The sequence below is a fragment of the Hyperoodon ampullatus genome, assembly GCF_949752795.1.
Source record: "Hyperoodon ampullatus genome assembly, chromosome: 15".
NCBI lineage: Eukaryota > Metazoa > Chordata > Mammalia > Artiodactyla > Ziphiidae > Hyperoodon > Hyperoodon ampullatus.
In genome coordinates this window covers 29770880-29792690 of record NC_136928.1, presented here as the reverse complement: position 1 = coordinate 29792690, position 21811 = coordinate 29770880, and the positions used below count along the sequence as shown (strand labels likewise).

The 21811-nt window shown below is 40.8% G+C and overlaps 2 protein-coding genes across 2 annotated transcripts in view; one reads left to right on the top strand and one right to left on the bottom strand.

Moving 5' to 3' along the window:
* AAK1 (AP2 associated kinase 1) overlaps positions 1-21811 on the bottom strand; it is a gene marked incomplete at its 3' end in the record, with an annotated part of 155371 nt that overhangs the window by 21031 nt on the left and 112529 nt on the right. The window contains exons 13-17 of the mRNA XM_079720514.1: positions 17751-17984; positions 12993-13225; positions 11616-11773; positions 10238-10342; positions 3104-3199 (exon numbers count right to left, since the gene is read on the bottom strand). Of these exons, the coding sequence (XP_079576640.1) occupies positions 3104-3199; positions 10238-10342; positions 11616-11773; positions 12993-13225; positions 17751-17984 (826 nt within the window). The remainder of the gene's footprint in view (positions 1-3103; positions 3200-10237; positions 10343-11615; positions 11774-12992; positions 13226-17750; positions 17985-21811) is intronic.
* LOC307064012 (large ribosomal subunit protein eL36-like) lies at positions 9438-9755 on the top strand (the record flags this gene model as incomplete). The annotated part of the gene is made up of 1 exon (XM_079720428.1): positions 9438-9755. One exon carries the CDS (start codon positions 9438-9440, stop codon positions 9753-9755), a length of 318 nt encoding a protein of 105 aa, XP_079576554.1.

Here is a 21811-nt window from a genome sequence, read left to right as displayed (position 1 = left end):
TAGCACTTCCCATCTTTATACTAATTCAGAGTTCCCAAAGCAATTTCAAATACATGATTTCATCTGAGCCACACAAGCCAGTCCGCAGGTAGGTTCTACTATGGTCAATGCTGAGGAGGAGGAGAACACAGGGTTTGAGTGATTTGACCAAAATCACTTAGCTACTAAGTGGCTAGAACCAGGCTCTTACAAGTTCAAATCCATTCTTGTATCTCCCTAACCCTTAAATTTAGCTCTCTAGTCAAAGGCTTTATTGAGCTGGGATCTGTCCCCAAACAACCCCTCGCTGTGTGGGTGCTGTGAGCCACCAAGAGGAAGGAGCCCAGTCACAGCAGCACTAAGGCCTCACTTCCTTACTCACGAAGAGAAAGATTACTGGACATACCCACCGGTCAGTATTATTTCTGGCTCAAAGGAAATCATATGTGAAAACATTTAAAAAGCATAAAATAAAATGCTAAGTCACAAAAGGCATAGTTGTCAGGAGACTAAGGTTCCATGATTCTCACCATCAGGAAGGCTGAGTGTGGGAGGGAAGCATGTATGCAAACCCAATCAACCAACCAACCAACCAACCGACACACCTGACCGGTGTCCACCACCGGTGGAGGGAGTGACAAACTGCTTGCTTTGATGGGCAGGAGACAAACCTGCAGTCTGCCAAGGTACCAGAGACCGTAAACTCTCGGCCCTTTCCTCACTCGGGCATTTCAAGATGCTGAGGAAGGATACAGGGATAAAGGAGCTATATAACTGAATGTGCTACAGGCTGGGCATATAATAGTAAATAAAGTAATCAAAGACACAGTGGTCACATGCCATACGTAGCCCAAATTCTGGAGAGCATGATGAAAGGAGGAGCTGAACGATCTGCTGAGCTTAGCGACTACTTTCATCCCAGGGTTTGGCAGCTTCCTGACATGTGGGCTGTGCCTCTGTTTATGCCCCCTCAAGAGTGGGAAGGAGGCCTGGCTAGGGGTTGGCGGACTCAGAGATGGAAGGCTATGGAGATAGTAGTCTGGTGTTTGGTAGCTGGGGACGGAAATGGAGGGTAATGGGGCTGCCAAAAGCCTTTCGGCCTCAGGTTTCATTTACTTTATTCATCTAATCTGCAAATACTCATTGAGTGCCAGCTACACCCGGCAGTGTTCTCAGCATTAACGGTACACTGGTAAATAAGACAGACATGTTCCCTCCCTCAGGACACTGACATTCTGGTGGAGAAAAAGGAATGAACAAGTAGAAACAGACCATGTCATGATAAATGCTATGAAGAAAAAAGCCAGGGGGTGTGAGTGACAGTGCCTGTGGGACCACATCGGGCCTCTCCGAGAAGAGAACAATGAAGCAGAGACCCAAATGTCGAATGACAAGAAGGAAAAGCTTTCCAGGCAGAGTACCAGAAAGTGCAAAGGCCCTGATGTGGGAATAAGCTTAGCTTAGCTGATTGGAGGAAAGACTGAAGGGAAGAATGCTATGAGCTCAGGTTAGAAGGGTAGCCAAGGGCCAGACTAGTTAGGGTCTTGTAGGTATGGTAAGAAGCCTGGATTTTTTGCTCAGTGATTTGAGAATTCACTGGATTGCAAAGGAGTGACATGTCTTGATTTATGCTTTCATCCTCTGGCTTGTGCCAAGAGGTCACCCTTCCAGTTCTGCAGTCCATGGGCTATCTGGGTAAGAGCAAGGCATGGACCCAAAGGGGTACCAAAGGGAGAATGCCTCAATAATCCCTTTTTCCTTGTCTGATTTTATGACTGCCACAAAAGGGAGGAAAAAGAAGCCAGTGGGCCCCAGCTCGAGTTTACAGTCCATCCTTTCTAGCCTTCTGCTTGAAACTGGCCTGTCTTGGCCCTGCCGGGCATACCTGATGAATGCAACAGAGAAAAGGACCTCTATTTGATTCTTTCTTCTCTTTTCTTTAACTACCCTATCCTGAATCATTCCCTAGTGACTTTAGATATTTCTGACCTACCTCCAGGTCCAGCAAGCTATAAAGTTACACAATACTACCCGATCAGGGCAAATTTCTTCTTCCTCTTAGAAGGGTCAACAAACTACTTAAAGAAATAAAAACCATCTTGGTAACCTAGCTGTGGTCTGTCTTAGTAAGTAGAGGATATGCACATCACAATCACTTCCAATCTTGAGGCAATCAATCAAATAAATCCCTTTGACATTTTGGGAGAGAAGAAAAACCAAGCAGATTCTTTTCGTTTAAGACTACTAGTTTAAGAAATCGACAGGGGTAAGAATGGGAGAAAAGAAAAAACTATCAGCAGCAAAATGACTGTCAGCTGTTTCTAAGGAGCTGGATCTATTTGCTTTTTCAAAGAGACTGAAAAAGAAGAGAAAGGGCGGCTTCTGTTCCTCACATCCTGCTCCCCGTCCCCCAAAAGGATGGGGAGGGGAGCGCGAAATCTTTGGCATTCACGAGCTCCAAGTGGAAAGCATCCAATGATATTGTTTCAAAAGCTATATCAATCAGACCACACTAACCGTTTCTTACTTTTTTAGACTGCTTACTTAAAAATCGGTACAGAGCAGACAGTAGGGGAGATTAGAACTACTTATTTCGATGATGAAGAGTGAAGCCCAGATAGTGGAAGGTAGTGGAACCTACGTCTCCTGACTCACATTCCCTATCAAATTTTATTATGTATTTTTATCTTTTAAAAATAAAAGCACATTATAGCAAAATAGGAACAGGAAGTCACTCATAATCCAATCATTATACTACACCATTAGCATTTTGTTCCTTCTGTCATCGGCTTATAGGTTTCCCCCCACATTGTTACAATCACACTGAACTAATGCTCTTTGCGATACACAGGCCCTTTATATTACCATTAACACAGGGATATGAAACTTAAGACTGATATGATGTGGAATACAACTTGGTATAATCTGAGCTGAATTTATTATCTTTGCTAAGGACTAGTGACGCCACAAGAGAATTTTGCCCCTCTTATTGAGACAGTAAAAATATACAACAGCACCTATTAATAGGTCTTGGAATTCAGGTCCTTTTCATGGAGTGTTTAAAACAGAACTCTCAAGAAGCCCTGGGATGCAACTTAACTTCAGATCAGTTTTATTTACCTACCTGGTGCATCAGGTACTTGAAGAGGAATGAAAGGATCAGATACACTTAGAAGAGGAAGGCTAGAATCCACAGTCTGCCCACCCTTCCTTTTTTCAGCTGGAATTGGTTGGAGGGGAAGGAAGGGTCAAGAAGAGAGAGAAAAAAAGAGAAAAGCAGAAAACATCAAGTAAATCCAGATGTATTTACCATCTATTAACCCAACTCAAATTACAGAGTAAGTCTAAATTTAGAGGCAGAATAAAGAAGAATGAGTGGATATAATTCAATGCAATAGCAAAGTATGTCTGAGATGTACAATCTGGTCCTTGCAACGTAGTCAGAGATGCAATTAATGGTAAAAGTAGGATAGTTGTACATCTGAAATTCCACGTCTTCCTTGGATACTGCAGTCTACAGTGATCTCTTTCAGAATTCCTATTGCAATTACTACTATCGTTATCACACATTTTGGTAGGTAAACAAACTCTGTCTATTTTGTAACTTAGAATATGTGTATAGGTACTTCCTATGTACCCATTTCCCTCTTGAGGTCCTTTAGGGACTGAGTCCTATTCTATCACCAAATGTCTAATGTAGTGCTAGGTAGACAGAAAGAGACAGAAACAGATTTCTTGCCTATTGGAAGGTTAGATAAACCCTAACCTCTGGACTACATCTACCATACTACTGGCATTCATCCTATATTTGGCAAACTTATAGATTTACAGAAATCTATACACCCTATGGAATATCAGAGCCTGAAAGGATCTCAGCATTTTCTACCATAATTTTCTTATTTTCCAGAAAAGAAAATGAAGCCCAGAAGTTAAGAGACTAGACAGAGGTCCACCAGCAGACCCAGGATCAAAACACAGGTCTCCTGGCTCCTACTTTACCATTCTTTACCTTGCATTTTAATGAGTTAGTTCCTGAATTAAAATCTAATTTAGCCTTTTATAAAGTGGATTAAAAAAAACTTTTAATTTTCAAGTAATTGTAGAATCATAGGAAGTTGCAGTACATAGAACCCTGTGAACCCTTCAACCAGCTTCCCCCAGTGGTAAGTTCTTATACAACTATAGTTCAATATCACTGACACCAGGGCAATTCTGTTAACTAAACTCTATTCAGTTTTCACATGTACTCACATTTCTGTGTGTGTGTGTGTGTTTGTGTGTTTATAGTTCCTTGCCATTTGATAGTACATATAAATTAGCCTAAGCACCACAACAATGATACACAACTATTCCATCAAACAAAAGAACTTCCTTGTACTCCTTTATAGTCACACCCACTCCTTACTCCTGTCCCAGTCTCTATAATTTTGTCATTTTAAGAATATCATTCAAGTGGGCTTTTAACTAAGCTTCTTTAAAGGTCTGTGGAGGAAGAGAAGGGTTAAAATCACTGCTCTTGTCTCTGAAATATTTTAAAATGAGATACAATGAAATATAATAAAAGAAAAAGAACAAATTATGAAATTGAATGTATAGTATAATTCATGTTTGAAAAAAGTATGTACAAAGAAATAAAACTATGGACATAAATATTGTTAAATGTTAGCAATGCTTTCCTCTTGGAATGGGGTCATGAGTTTTTCAATCTTGCTTCCTTGGGGTTTTAGCAAATGAATGTACATAATTTATCAACAGAAAAATATAGTAAGTCCCCTACATATGACCTTCAAGTTGAGAACTTTCAAAGATGTGAACATGCGTTCCTATGTCCAATCACGTAAGTTAGTTCACGCGCCTGGCGTACACTGTCACATGCAGCTTGCCCTCTGTCTCCTATTGCTGACGATCCTTCAGCTCTACCATCTCCCACCTCCTCTCCCTCCTCCAGTCAGTAACTCTTCTTGCCTGTTCACTAGGTGCCAGCCCCTGTATGCCGGCTGTTGTACTGTACTGCTGTACTTTTCAGGGTATTGTACTGTAAGATTAAAAATGTTTTCTTTATTTTTTGTGTTTGTTTTTTATGTATCATTTGTGTGAAATGTATTATAAACCTATTACAGTACAGTATTATATATCTGACTGTGCTAGTTGGGTACCTAGACTTACGAATGTGCTCTTGGAACGAACTCGTTCATTTGTAGGGGACTTACTGTATTTTAAATAAAGAGGCACAATGTCGAGTTTTAATTGTCTGCCTGTTCCTCCTCTAATGTATGAACACACTTTAGCAACATTTTTGCAGCTTTTACCATAAAAATGTTAAGGATAACCCTTGTGTCATCCTCCCCAGCTCATTACCAAATTTCCTGCTTCTCTCCTCCCTTGGTTGGTTAGAAGGTTTCAAATCAGTGAACGGTTTGAGCTTGATTAGAAAACTTGGAGAAAATGGTGCCACCCTGAACTTCGTACAAGTGAGGACACACTAATTTCTGGGATTTAGATATAATTTTATTTCATTTGTAAAGAGTGAAGATTCTTCTTCATTCACACCACAAATGCAAACGGAGGGAAAATACCAAATGTTCATAGAAAAGTGCTGGATAAATTGAGGAAAATATGAAGATGTTTTGTAATGCCTGTAAAAGCTTAGTGTCACTGATTTATAAGATTTCTGAGATGTGGTTATAACTACAGCTTCTGTGCTGGGCTGCCCAGGTACAAATTTCTACTCTGTCATTCTCCACCTATGACCTTGGGCAGGTCACTTAGCCTCTCATGGGCTGTTGTGAGGGATCACTGGAGATAATGTGCATAAAAGCACTTACCCAGTGGGCTTAGCACGCAGCATGTACTCAACATATGTTCGCTGGTATTACTGTCCTAACTTTACTCAAATATGTGTTTTCTAATGGCTGGGCCGTTAAAAAAAAATACTGCCATTTACAATCTTCAAAGTTAAGGATTAAGGGGAAAAGAGGCAAACATAAAAGCAAAAAACAACTCTAAAAAATAGTTCATACAGACAAAACACAAAACATAAAATGTATGATAAGAAAGAATTAGGCATTAAAACTGGAAGTGGATGGAAAATGATTAGGGACCTCTGTTATTAACATTGGTGAATCCAAGCTCCTATCCTTTGGCAAAGAGCGACTCTTTTCCTTCATTCAACAAATGTGTACTGAGCCAAGCACTGTACTAAATGCTGGGATTCAGCGCCAAAGAAGACCCTCCTAGGGCTTACTCCATGACCCCCTTTCCAGGGAAACTATATCCTACCCAGCACCATAACTAGTCATCATTGTGACATTTTATCTCAAGGACAATGACCAATGCTTTATACATTTGGTATATTTGGTCAACTATTTGGCATATCCAACTTTAAGCACTTTCAACCAGACCAAAATACCAATAAATTTAAAAATTAGGGCTTCCCTGGTGGCGCAGTGGTTGAGAGGCCGCCTGCCGATGCAGGGGACACAGGTTTGTGCCCCGGTCCGGGAGGGTCCCACATGCCGCAGAGTGGCTGGGCCTGTGAGCCATGGCCGCTAAGCCTGTGCATCCAGAGCCTGTGCTCCGCAACAGGAGAGGCCACAACAGTGAGAGGCCCGTGTACCGCAAAAAAAATAATAAAATAAAAATAAATAAAAAAAAATAAAAATTATATAGACCAGACAACAAAGCTAAAAATAAAAAGTAACACGCAAAAAATTTTCACTATTTAATATTAAAAAGCACACCTTCCAAATAATTCCAATGCCTGTTCCAAAATATTAACAATGAGAACATCATATGAAGACTTATGGGATATGGTTAAAACTTGAGTTTTTTCTTACAAGGGAAACACACAGCTATTAGAAAGCACTCTCAATAACAGTGTAATCCTCAAAGGCTGGGGTGGAGTGGGCAACTGGAGCAAGAAAGAGGCAAGAGAATAGTAGATTCTCTGCGAAATAGTCTTCCTGGAAATTATAATTAGCCTCCCTCCCCACTCTCATGCCAGATGAAAATCACTGTTATATTGAGAGAAAAACTCTAAATACTTTTCTTTTAAAGAATTAAAAAAAATTTTTACTATGTGTTCTTGAAATCAGCAAAAGTGAACCTAAGAAAAATAGGGAACTGTAATCAAAAAGATAAAGGCAAAAGATAAAGAATTAGAAGACAGAAAAAGAGTAGTTCTATAGAGTTGTCTTTGAAAGGTAATAAAACAGCAAATCTCTAGCTAGAGTTACCAAGAAAAAGAGAAACACAAATACATACAATAAAATTGATGTATGCAAAGAAAATACTATAAAAGATTTAAATGTATTCTTCTATTTTATTAAAAAAATTTTGAAACTATAGATGATTTTCTAGGACACTATTATTAAATTTGCCTTATTATGAGGCAGAAAACCTGAGAGAGGAGTTCTAGAGCTAGAGGGTCGGTGTCCCAGCTCTGCCACTTACTAGCTATGTGACCCTGGGAAAGAGACTAGCCGGTGCTCAGTTACCTCAACCATAACTGATGTGGGGATGATGTGGCAACCTCGGAGGCTTGTTGAGAGGGTCAGATGAGATAATACTTGCATAGGACAAATGACAAACTGGGGGAAAAGTTTACAATATGACACATGAAGAGCTCTTACATATTAATAAGAACAAAATAAACACAGCACATTAAAAAAAAAAAAGGACATGAACAACACAAATCCCAAAAGAAATAAAAATGGCCAGTAAACAATGTCCTCTGTCTACAGCCTCTGAGCTGGTCTGGCTGGGAAAAATAGGTGAAAATTACTCATTCACTGTTGACTGAAATAAAATTTGTATAGCATTCTTGGAGGGCAAGTTGGAAATATGCACCAAAAGCCTTAATTACACATATCTTTTGATTTAGCAAATAATCCCCTAAAAGCTATCTTAAAGAAATTTTAAAGGATATGAATAAAAATTTGGCTTCAAGAATGTTTATGTGGTGAAAATTAGTAACAACCTAAGTATTCATCAAAGGGGATGTTAAATACAATGTTATTGTTCTTCCATTAAAAATCATGTTGTAGATTAGTATTTATTGAAATGGAAACTACTAACTCCCATAGAACGTTTACAAAATGAATAGCAAACTCCTCCATAATACCCAAGAGAAAAAACTGCAGAGGCCATTATTATCACAATGCAATGAAAATATATCCTAAATAACTCTAGGGTAAAGAAATCAAAACTTAAAAATTAAAATTTAAAAACATCCAGAAAAGAATGAGAATAAGAGAGCATTACAGGGACTTCCCTGGTGGTCCAATGGTTAAGAATCCACCTCCCAATACAGGGGACACGGGTTGGATCCCTGGTCGGGGAACTAAGATCCCACATGCCGTGGGGCAATGAAGCCCACGAGCCGCAACTACTGAGCACGTGGGCCACAACTACAGAGCCCGCATGCTGAAACTACAGAGCCCACGCGCTCTGGAGCCCTGCGTCACAACTAGAGAGCCCACACGCCGCAACTACTGAGCCCATGCGCCACAACTAGAGAGAAGCCCGCGCACCACAGCGAGGAGCCCACGCACCGCAGCGGAGGATCCCACGTGCCGCGAGGAAGATTCCGAGTACCACAACTAAGACCCGATGCAGCCAAAAATAAAATAAATAAATAAATAAATAAATAAATAAATAAGGAAATAAATAATGAGAGTGTTACATAGTAAATGTTATGGAATAACAGCCAAAGTTCTAATCAGAAATAAATTTACGAGGTTAGAAAAATACTGATACAACCAAAGAAAGCAGGAAGAAAGAATATGAAAAGTTAAAAGCAGAAATTAATCAATATAATTAAAAAGATCAATTTTGAAGGATATCAAATTCCATATCCTACTAAGAACATACTCAAAACCTCACATCCATTGCTGAGGAATTTATAACAGTAAAACATTGACATCAAATTAATGTTTAAAAAAGAGGTACCTGGTTAAATACATTAGCATGTATCCACATAAAGGAATTTAATGTAGATATTTTAAAAGTTATATTCGAGGAGCTTCTTTAATGATATGGGGGAAACATGCCAAATTTTATAAGCAAAAAAAATTAGGCTTTAAAATATGACTATAAAAATGTACCTTAGAGTCATAAACTGAGGCTGAAAATTGTGCACAAAATTGTGGATACATGTATTTTTGTGAAAGAGAAGATCTGTAACTTCCCTTACATTCACAAAGATATCTGTGACCCTAAAAAAGGTTAAATGCCACTAACAGACATCCAAATGGTATCCCTATGCTAATTTCTCAGGGGTGAGATCATGGGGCTTTTAACTTTCTTCTCTATGCTCTTCTATAAATTACTAAATATGTATATTATTTATTAATAAAAGGGAAGATTAGGTTTTTATTATTACTTCTAGAATTTTTTTAAATGTCTCATTTAAAAAGATATCTTGCTTCTGCCACAGCAGCCATTAAAGAGCAGCAGCCATGGCTCTGCGCTACCCCATGGCTGTGGGCCTCAACAGGAGCCACAGGGTGACCAAGAACGTGAGCAAGCTGAGGCACAGCCGCCGCCATGGGCGCCTCACCAAGCACACCAAGTTTGTGTGGGACATGATCCAGGAGGTGTGTGGCTTCGCCTCTTATGAACGGCGGGCCATGGAGCTGCTCAAGGTCTCCAAGGACAAGCGGGCCTTCAAGTTCATCAAGAAAAGGGTGGGGGGACACATCTGTGCCAAGAGGAAGAGAGAGGAGCTGAGCAATGTCCTGGCCGCCATGAGGAAGGCAGCAGCCAAGAAGGACTGAGCCCTTCCCCTCTGTGCACAATAAAACTTTTTCAGAAATAAATTAAAAAAAAAAAAAAAGATATCTTCCTGTCCCCATAAGCAAACACACACATGCACAAAAACACAGCATAGAAGAGACTCAGATATAGGATAGAGCATCTAATTCTTAGAATTCTTCAAGTCATTCCAAAGAACCTAAGCAATTACAAGAGATAACAGAGTGATGTTCCTGAAATTTAGAAATATTTGCTTAAAAACATGTATGTGGACTTGAGAGAACAAATCCTGTATATTACTGCCAGATCAACCTGCCATTCTAATTCAAAGTGATTCTAGATCTTTTTTTATCCCGATCTTTTTATAGGAAATCTTCAGAATGAAGAAAATTATGTTACCACCAGGATCTGGGGCTCACTGGCATGCTAGGGTTATCTGTGGACTGGAAACCAGTGGGAAGGTGACAACAATGAGTCTGGAGTTTCAGGTGTTCGCCATACTAACCAGTTCCAGCAGAAAATGAGGAAGCGGCAAAAGTATCACCTTGGGCTGGTTGAAAGCCTGGGATCAAACTCTCAGCTGAGCCTCCAAGCTTCTCGGGCTGTTTGCCTGGAGGGACAAAATACCACTCGGTTCATCCCAGCAGAATCCCATGATGCACACACAGGCCGGGGTGAAGGGCACCCTCCAAACCGACATCTAGACTTGACTCATTTTACTGCATTATGGCAACACCTTGGCTATTCAAAGGTCCTTGTCTAGTCACTGCAGTAACTGAGAAACAGCTGAGGAAAGAAAGGAAGTCTAAAGCTCTAAAGCTTGAGCACATTACTCAAAGCACAATGCCTCCAGCCTTTACTCTATCTTCTACATCATCCTAATGAGTTTGATGATCTGTTTTCCATGTTGAAAGTAGTTATGAGAGCAAAAGAGAAGAGAGATGGCAGGAGTGAGATGCTATGAGGGACAGGCACAATGACAATGGCTTAATGTAAAAGCCAACAGTTGAACAACAAGAACAGTGACAGGAATTTTAAAACTTGGGGAGTCACGTAATCAGGTGCAAAATACTAGTTTTCAATAGCACATGAAGGTATTTCTGTTTACAGCCTAGAACAATAACTGGCATACATAACAATGAAACAAGTTGACAATAAATGTCAAAGAAACTTAAATCCTATGCCCTATGAAGAAAAAAAAAGGCAAGAAGTGTATGGATTTAAAAAAGATGTCTATAAAATTATAAAGCTAAAATGTCTGGTCAAAGTTCGTATCATTCACTCCGTTCTGATCATTCCTTTACCCCGTGCTTTTGTCTACACTGAGGTACTTTTTTGAACTGTATCATACTGTAGAATTTTCCCAGGGTGTGTGCTGTTGTTTTCCAAAGTGTATGTGTGTCTGTGAGTGGGTATCCTGACTTCCAAATTAGACTGTGGATTTGAGGGTAGAAATGGTACCTTCTGTTCATTTGATCTCCGCTCCAGGGTCAGTCAACAGTAATAGAGAATTCTGATCATGAAGATTCAGTGTCTACATGAGGGCACACTCTCATGGGTAAGCAGCTACGACTTTCTGGGATAATAAACCCACTTAGGACAAGGTACCATCACATTCCTCCAAGGAGTGAACATGCTTGAAACTATCATCCTGATCTGTGCTACCAAATCTTTCCTAAACGTTTCCCACTCTCCTTGCTGCCACCCACAACAGACCAGGATTTCCTGAGGATGAAGAGACTTCGGTGCCCTAGTAAAAATACAAGCTGATTTGTGCATATACTTCAAAATCAAGTCTTTGAAGGAAAGAAAGACCCAAGCCTACATTTTCACATGCGTACCCCCCCTCTAGAGTTAATCACAAAAAGACACCAATTACTCACCTTCCCCCAGCTTGGCAAAGTCCTTGTTCAGCAGTTCTTCAGCTGTGAGTTTGGAGAAATTGTCGTCGTCAAAGGGATTCCACGTAGAACCTTCTGAAGGATTATAAACGTTTTGCTGGGAGGCCCGAGGGGAGCCTGAAGGAGTGGTGGTTGCAGACCTAGGTAGGTTCCCACCCCCACGAAATAAAAAGACATATAAAGGTTGAAAAGGGTCAACCTATTTTCTCTTTGTTTCAAGAGCAAATTATTTCATAAGTCAAACCATTATTTTCCACAGTATGTTTCTAAAAGGGCTTCCCGTAGCAACAGAACAGTTTCCACAGATGCCCTTTCCACTGTGTGAAACAAACATCTCCCTTTCTTTTGTGATTCACTGTCTCCCACTACATCTTTGACCTCTTGCTTAGATTTTTGGTCTCATCTGCAAGTTCTTTCAGTTCAGGATCCCAAAACCACCTGTTCTTAGGCTCGTGCATCCTGTGGTGACCACTGTAACATTCACAACAGCTCCAGAGGGGCTGACGCCTATTCCGGCTGCCTCGCATCTGTCAGGATCCAGCATCAGTGGACACCATCACAGTTAAAGAGCAATAAAGACATTTACCACCATCTTGAGCTCCTGGGTATCATTACCTCATTTTCTTCTAAAGTCTCTCTTGATGCCCTTTGCATTTAGCTAATGACTTAAAGATTTTTAACTTTCGTATATGGTTCCAAGAAAGCTGAGAGCCTGACACTGCATTTACGCAACAAACACTCACTGCAGTCTACTTGATGTCAGGCACAGAGCCTGTCACCGGATTTACAAAGGTTGATTAAGCCACGGTGCTTGCTGTGGATGAACTTGCAGGCTAGGTCAGCTAAACATACAAATAAATAATGATAATATAGTGTGATACATGCTCAAAAAAGGGTTCAGACAAAATTATATATGATACCAGAGGAAGGGTCAAAGAAAATATAACCTCCAACATGGATCTTGATGAATAAATAAGCATTTCCTAAGTGGACCAGGAGGAGAGTGGCAGTTCCACCAATGTGATATAATAGTCCTTGGTCTGTTAACCAGTCAGTTCAGATATTATTCCACAGGCAATGGGGAGCCAATGAAATGTTATCAGCATGGAGAGATTTGATCACATCAAGAATTTAGAAAACACATGATACAGTATGGGATGGAAGACAGATTGGAAACTGTGAGGCAAGTAGGAAATTATTTCTTAAGATCAGTCTGATCTATTCACTACAGGAAAATTCAGTTTCTCATTAAACACAGAAACTCACCCCTACATATACATCTACACACAACTACACACATATGCAAAAATCACACAGCAATGTTTCCTGGCAGCCCTTGCCCACAAAAGCAGTACATACTTGGACTTATTGAGACTGGCCTCAGCTGCAGCTGCTTGGAGCAGCTGGGTTGATTTGCTGGCAGGGACCCCAAAGACTGCGCTGTGGGTCACGTCGCTGAGAATCCGCCTGTGCCCAGCACGCTGGGCCTTGGGGGACGATGGAGGAGTCAGAGATCCGAGTTTCTGCCCCTGGATGGTAGGAGGTGGGGTTGTCTGAACCTTTGGCTGTTGTCTTATGGGGGCTTGAATCTGCTAGGAAGAGAGACGAAAGCATTAAAAAAAAAAAAAAAAAAAAAGGGAAAGGAAAAACAAATAAGCAGACAAGCATAACAAAAAATGCCATGTGAGAGCTAACATATGGCTCAAATGGCTCAGTTTATCAAGAACACCCAGAAAGAAAAAAACTAGGCTTTGACGATCTGAGCTGCAGCCTTGAGACTGATACCAGCATGGTACGTACCTGGTGCTTATATATAAATTTTAATCTTCATTGGCAATAATATACAGGGTAACCATATGTAACTCAACCCAGATCAAAGACTGCAGAAGCTATTCCTAGCTTTAAAGACCTAGAAAGTTTCCTAAAGGACCACTTTCTGCTTTAGGAACTCATTCAGAATGCCTCCAAAGGGCAGCCTTTAAGCATTCTACTGGCACAGTCACAAGCCAATGAAGGCACACCTCTAGCTAAAACACATTTGAGCTAAATGATTTCTCCTGAGATCCCTTTCTGACAGAGCTCAGACTACTAGTTAAATGAGACAGAATTTCACTGTGATTGATAAATGGCAGCACTTTTTTGCTTTTGTTGTTAACACTCTATTTCACTGATAGGATGGGTCTTACAGGATTCTGTTTCTGTGGCAACCCCTGAGAAAATGTACAGCATTGGAGCAGTGGGATTATCCTGTTCCCATCTTCATTTTGGAAATGGCACTCAAGAACCATGTAGAGAATACAGTAAGAAAGAAGAAAAAAATGTAAAAGCCCTTGATGATGATTGATCTAATAATACAAGGCCTCTTGACATATAGGTCTTCTTCAGAAGGAAGGCAGGACACACTGTCACCACAGAAAAACAAACTGGTGGGAACATCCTTGTGGCCACATAGTGAGTCTTTAAGCGTAAGTCTTGATCTACAAAGTTCTATGTCAAGAAAACGAACAAAAATTAATATTAAGAAGGCCACCTAACCCTTTTCTTAACTGTCAATCCAGAAATAAAGGAACTTAGAATATTAAATGCCTCAGGTATTGAACTATCCCTTCCCTCCAGCCCTTCATCTCAGATTGGAGCTGCCTCTCCATGCCACAAATTGGTTCTCAAATTCTGTGTCTTCAAAGGTAGGCCCTGGAGAGATTCAGGAAACTAGAGTGTCCAGCTACTTGGGTCAGGATGCTGAGAGCCTGGGAGTTTCTGTACCTATATTGACTCAGACTTTAATTTTATCGAGGCAGGCTACGTACATGTGAGAGTACACAACCACTGACCAATCGAATGAATGATACAATATAAGGTTCTAACTCCGATCAAATTAAAGTCAAAGGGTAAAGCAGCTGACTGCATCTCTGAGTGAGAAGCAAAGTGCTCTGTGAAGAAGACCAGAGTTCCAGCTCCACAACTTCCTCAGGGGTCCAGAAGTGCATCTGCAACAGCCAGCCTAAAGCCAGTACCCATAGGGGCGAGAAGGGCTTTAAGGACAGAACTAGATTTGCTTATTTCTTGCAGTTTAAGGCATTCACTACACTGAAAAGGGTACTTAACTGTTGAGGCCCTTTAGTGTGAAGAGTCCAGACTACCTGGAGAACATTTTCCCTTCTGCCTATTCTCTGTATGCAGCACACCGAAGAACAGACGCTTCCATCATGAGGACATCTTGTCTTATCACAGCTACCAATTCAAACTGGCTGCCACCCATTCAGCCACTCCCCACAACAACCCTGTCAAGCAGTTTTATTTCCAATCAGAAACTCAGAATGAAGAGTCAAAAAAGACCTTAGAGAACATGGATTCCAACTCCCTCATTTTAGAAGAGACCAGACCAAGGCCCCCTAAGGCTAAGTGCTCGCTCAAGGTCACAGGGTCAGTTGAGGGCAGAATCCATGTCTCTTGACTATTGCCCAGGACTCTCTTCTGCACCATGATGCCTCCTCATCCAAAAATGGGATTGGGAAGGGGGAGGAGGGAGAAACAGACCACAGGGGGAGGAGAAGCAAGGTAGACTCAGATGCCTATCTTGCCAAAGATTTTTTAAAAAACAAAATATATAACTATAAAAGGAGTATAATAACATCAAGAAATGTAAGGATACAGACTAGGGGAGAAAAACCACCCGGACTTCCATTCCACTACTCTAATACAACTGTTCTTATCTTTCTGGTATCTTATATTTAAGTCTATTTCAAGTACATACTCGTCCCATAATCTCATCTCTCCTCTAACACTATCTCATGAGAGTTTCCATACTATTGTACAGACTTTCATGACCATGATTTTTTAAATTAATTAATTAATTTTTATTGAAATATAGTTGATTGTTTTTGTTTTCTTTTAATATTTATTTATTTATTTATTTTTGGCTGTGTCAGGTCTTAGTTGTGGCATGCGGGATTTTTCGTTGTGGTGCACGGGCTCTTTGTTGCGGCGTGCAGGTTTCTCTCTAGTTGTAGTGTGCGGGCTTCTCTCTAGTTGTGGCGCATGGGCTCCAGGGTGCATGGGCTCAGTAGTTGTGGCACACAGCCTCTCTAGTTACGATGTGTGGGCTCCAGAGCTTGCGGGCTCTCTAGTTGTGGCATGCAGGCTCAGTAGTTGTGGCACGCAGGGTTAGTTGCCCCGCGGCATGTGGGATCTTAGTTCCCCGACCAGGGAGTGAACCCGTGTCCCCTGCATTGGAAGGTGGATTGTTAACCACTGGCCCACCAGGGAAGTCCCTATAACCATGATTTTTAATGGCTGCACAGGTGAGTTGTTGGAACGAGTTAGGTTGCTTCCATGCTTGTGGCTATTATTAAGACTGCAATAAACATCTGTGGGGTATGGCCATCCTCCCTTTGCAGATTATTGCTGTGAGATGGCTGCAGGGTATACTTTACATTCAGTTACTTGCTTCTCTAGGAAAGTCCTACAAAGGGTCACAGGAGAAAGGGAAGGGTCAAAGCTGGGAGGTTCTCTGGCTCCTGGCTGAAGCACGTTCTGTTCTCGTTCCTTCTCTGTGCCCTCAACCACCTACCCCTGAACAAAGTGCTCAAAGTATTTTTTTCATTCAAGGAACATGGAGAAGGATCACAGTTCATTCCCAAGGAAGTGGATACTTTTGTCCAGGGTCAGCAGAGGGGGACCCCATAAGAAGTGTATAGTCAATGGTAGATGATCACGTCCTCACCCTGAACGAGCATTGTTATTATCCTTGAACACAGATCAGGATTCTTCAGTTCATGCCCCAGCTCTGGTGCTATCAGTCTGTGTGTCTTGGGTGATCCCTTTCTAGCCTGGGCCTCAGTTTCTAATTCCATTAAATGAGGACTGGACAAAATAAGATTTCAACTAGCTACATGATACAATAATTTTTTAAAAACTCTTTTTCCATTAACAAGAGGAACTTCGTCGCTTGTTAAAAATACAGAGAGTAGCTGTCTACCAAACGCCTGCAGGAAGACCAAGCTGTTTCAGAAACAAAGGTGTAAAGACACTGAACACACATTTAGCTGAGACTTAAAGAAGACAATCTATTTACAGCACTGCTTCCTTTTGAAGGGATGTAGGTTTTCTGGTTTAAGATGAGTGACAAAACTCTATTAGAAATCAACCCTCAGAAAGATAGTTTCTTACTTTTCCTTCGTTCTTCTAGTGGTTGGGCTTCCCTGGGAATAAGAGAGTAGCTGTGATACTCTGTCAGCCGGCTATGTAAAATGCCTTTTTCTATCATTATAAAATTTTCCATTACTGTCACTCTGTGAGTACTCATTAAAGGCACTTATTAAAGGCCAAAGTATGATGTGCCTGAGGATGTACCTGTAGAGGTCAATCAGAAGAGCATGTAGAGGTCTTGATTCTATACTCAGCCAGTATCTAGAAATGAACATGCTGAATTTCTAAACTAACAAGATGGCTCAAACAACAGTCACATGCTCTGGCGCCCAGAGGGGGATCAGGCCACGGCAAATGGTCTCAGCAAGCGGGCCCTGGAAGGGTGCTGCATAGTAGACTTATTTAAGGTGGCCAGTAATATCATCCAAGACAAAGAATAAACACAGGACTGTCAGGACTCAGGGTACAGGTGGAGGCCTACATGAACCTCCCGAGACTGGGAAGGCCACAGTGGTCAAACTGCCCCCTGAAGAAGGGAAAGGGATTAGCTCTAACCCTACCTAGGGCTTTGACTGCTTGACACTGGCATTGACAGAGACAATGAACAGCTCTTTCTGCCAGCCTAATATTAGAGTGAGAAATACGAAAGTTCATCGTCTATTAATCCCATACTCCTAATTTATGCCTCCCCACTCCCTTCCCCTTCGGTAACCATAAGTTTGTTTTCTATGGCTGTGAGTCTATTTGTGTCTTGTAAACAAGTTCATTTGTCCATCAGCAACCTAGAATCATTTTTCTAAAACCTTAAGCTTCTATAGTGTACCTCATCCCTTTCCTGGATATATCGGGAAAAGACCAAATATCTTAACCACCAGGGCGGGGAGCAGCTGTGCCACACCAGCTGCTGCTGCCTCTTTCCCACCCTTTCCCTAGCCCTCACTGCGTGCTCCTCTTCTGGTTGATTCTCACCGCTGGCTCCTGGGCAGGGGCTGGCTGTGCCTGGGCCTGCTGTAGGGCTACCACTGCGGTCTTCTGCTGCAAGGCAGCCTGCTGAGTCAGCAGCTGTTGTTGTTGATGCAGGGTTGTGGCCAGCTGCTGCTGCTGGTAGAAGCTCTGTATCAGCTGCTGTTGAGAGCTTCCTTGGGCTACCACGGGGAACTGAGTGATCGCTGGTTGCTGGGCTGCAGGGTGTACTGCCTGAAACTGAGCAGGAGAAAGTGGCAAGGAATGAGGAGGTGAATAAAAGTCTGTCTCAGAACCATATTCCACAAAGGATGAGTGTCTCAGTAACAACTAAGGCCGGTGCTGAAGCCAAAGGCAAGGGCAGGTAAGCGTCTTTTACCTTGGCCTGAAAACTCACGAGGGGAACCTCAGGGCATTATTACATAAACACAGCAGCACCTTACACTGCCAGGCTCTAGCCACTGCACTATCTGCCTCCTGCAATGCAGACTGGCTTCCGAGGGGTTTCTGTGCCTGGCCTGAGGGCATCCATCTGACTGTACATCTTGTGACTCCACATGCTGGAGTGTAACAGAAGCTAATAAATGATCTGCTAATCACAGAAGTTATCCCTCTCATAAAGGGATTTGGAAATAACCAGGATTAAAATTCTTCCCTACATGAACAGGATGAAGCAATGATGACACTAAAGAGAATAACCTAAATGTTAACTCAGTTATTAAGTCCTCTCAAGCCTTTCTGAAAATCATTTCAGAAATGAAATGATAGCTCTCTTTATTAAACTCCCATCTTTAAACATTCAAAATATTCAATATACTCTACTACTTAATGATATTTTATCTTATACTGGTAGCATGGTTTCAAGTTATATTCTTTTAGAAACTTCCTGAAGACAGGAATACTTCTCTACTCCTCACTGCTAAGGACTCTGTGTAAGGCACAAAAACACAGCTGAAAAAAGGGCCTTCTGATGAACAAAGGTCAAGATCTTGTCTTTGAAATCCCAAATACTGTTACTTAGTTATGAAGTTAACTGGGAGGATATTGTTTGCCTACTGGGGCAAAGTTAAAGGGTTAGCAAAAAAAGCAGATATCAATAAATAGCTGCCTACTTATAATAGCAAAATGCTAGAAACAACCAAATGTCTGTCAACAGGGGACTGATTGGAATAAACTATGCTATATATCCTTTAAAGGGAACACTCTCAAGTTGTAAATAGGAATGAAGGATACCTCTATATATGGGATGGAGGGAATAGAATTTTGCAGATTTAACTTTGAAATTATGTAAATGTCTTACATTTTCACAAAACAAAATTAAACCGAAACTTAAAAAGCAATAACTAAACAGCAAAACAAAGCAAATAAACCTGTGTATCAGATTAATAGCCAAACTCCTAGAAAATAATGTGCTAAACATTCTAGGTATAAGAATGGCAAAGAAATCTTAAACTGTTTTCGGTAATCATATTGGTATTGTTATCTTGAAACTATAAATCAATTAAGAATTATGTTAATGTTGTTAGGAATCAAGATTTCCAGATGAGAAAGATACAAATATAAAATCCAAGAAGTTAAACAAAAATCCTGTAATTACAAATCTGTTTTAGAAATATAAATTTGAATTCATGGTGTATATTCTATTAAAAAAATATATATATATGTCCTAACTATTCACTGAAAAGGTCTAAAAATAATAACCAACCCATTAGCAAATGGGTATCCCTAGTAGCAAGACTGCGGTCTCTAAATACCATTTCCATTAAAGGGAAACAGCTCCTTAGAGAAATGGCTGATTCCAGGTCAAGGGCAGAATGATCCTGGAACAGCTTGTTACACCAAATAGCAAGGACACATTAAAGGCTACTGGAGTCACAGCCAAAGGACCCAGGAGCCAATCTGAAGAGACTTCCACTGGCCAAAACTGAGACAACTGGGACAAATTTTTTTAACAGCAATGTATGGAAACATATCAAATATATTAAGATGCATGAACTCATAATGATACTAAGAACAAAACAAAATCTTCATTGTTCACTTCTGGATGGTACTATGAACAAACTCATTATTCTGAAAACTGGTAAACACAGGGAAAGAGTCATGCATTATTTCTGCCTTTTCTGTACAAACAGTACCTCAGGGTAATCAAATACTTGCTGAAAAAGTTCTTTACAGGGGACTTCCCTGGTGGTCTAGTGGTTAAGACTCCGCACTTCCAATGCAGAGGGCGCGAGTTCGACCCCAAGTTCTTTACAGAAAAATCCAGCCCCTAAATGAAGATGGAATGCTAGAATATCACCGCTTTGCCACCCCTAATGAATTAATGGACTTAGGAAACAAACTGAAGGGGAATATTATGTGACTGGATCAGACAGACAACGCCAAACCCACAGATTGATCTTCATATTAATAAAAGAGAGGACAACCAGACTTTATCCACAGTTTTGCTTTCTGCAGTTTCAGTTACCCGTGGTGAACAGTGATATGAAAATATTAAATGGAAAAGTCCAGAAATAAACAATTCATGAGTTTTAAATTGCATGGTGTTCTGAGCAGCGTGATGAAACCTTGCACCGTCCCATTTCGTCCTGGCTGGGATCCCCAACCATTGACGTCATCGGCTCCTGACATGCAACCATTGACACTGTCATGGCTCCATGATTCTGGATACCAAGAAGCAGATGATCCTCCTTCCGACATATGGTTAGAAGGTCAATAGTAGCCTAACGCTATGTCACAATGCTCACGTCATTCACCTTACTTCATCTCATCAAGTAGGCATTTTATCATCTCACATCACCACAAGAATATTCTATGAGAGACACTACATTCACATAAGTTTTATTACAGTATATTGCTATAATTGATGTATTTTATTATTAGCTATTCTTGTTACTCTCTTACTGTGCCTAATTTATAAATTAAACTTTACCATAGGTACGTATGTACAGGAAAAAACATGGTATATATAGGGTCCGGTACTAGCTGTGGTTTCAGACATCCACTGAGGGTCTTGGAACGTATCCCCCGCAGATAAGGTGTCTTGTGATGTTGAGACTACTGTATGTCTCCTGATGTGATGCAACTGGAAGAACAAAGGACTATCAACCTGAATCAAATATTGAGAGGCCTCAAGAAACTACCCGTTTACACAGGGGGTGGTGGAACATATTAAACACCACCACAGGGATGCAATCAACCAAATCCAGAACGTGGGAAATTCTACAGGACAAACGACCCAGTTTCTTAAAAAAAAAAAAAGTGGCAAAGGGGAAAAAAAGAGGAGGAAGGCACCTATGGATAAAAGGGGGACTTAAAAGATATATCGATTATTATAAAATGAATATATTCAGATCAAAAAAATGTGAAAAAATATACAAAGCAATTTAAATTATGACACATCAGAAAGAGTTAAACACTACTGGATATTTGATGATAATAAGAAATAATTGTTTTTCTGCTTCAATTTGATGATGGTGTCATGTCAGAAAACAAAAGAGTCATGTACCAAAATATTCATTGCAGCTCTATTTACAATAGCCAGGACATGGAAGCAACCTAAGTGCCCATCACCGGATGAATGGATAAAGAAGATGTGGCACATATATACAATGGAATATTACTCAGCCATAAAAAGAAACAAAATTGAGATATTTGTAGTGAGGTGGATGGACATAGAGTCTGTCATACAGAGTGAAGTAAGTCAGAAAGAGAAAAACAAATACCGTATGCTAACACATATATATGGAATCTAAGAAAAAAAAAAAAAAAGGTCATGAAGAACCTAGGGGTAAGACGGGAATAAAGACACAGACCTACTAGAGAATGGACTTGAGGATATGGGGAGGGGAAAGGGTAAGCTGGGACAAAGTGAGAGAGTGGCATGGACATATATACACTACCAAATGTAAGACAGATAGCTAGTGGGAAGCAGCCGCATAGCACGGGGAGATCAGCTCAGTGGTTTGTGACCACCTAGAGGGGTGGGATAGGGAGGGTGGGAGGGAGGGAGATGCAAGAGGGAGGAGATATGGGGACATATGTATATGTATAACTGATTCACTTTG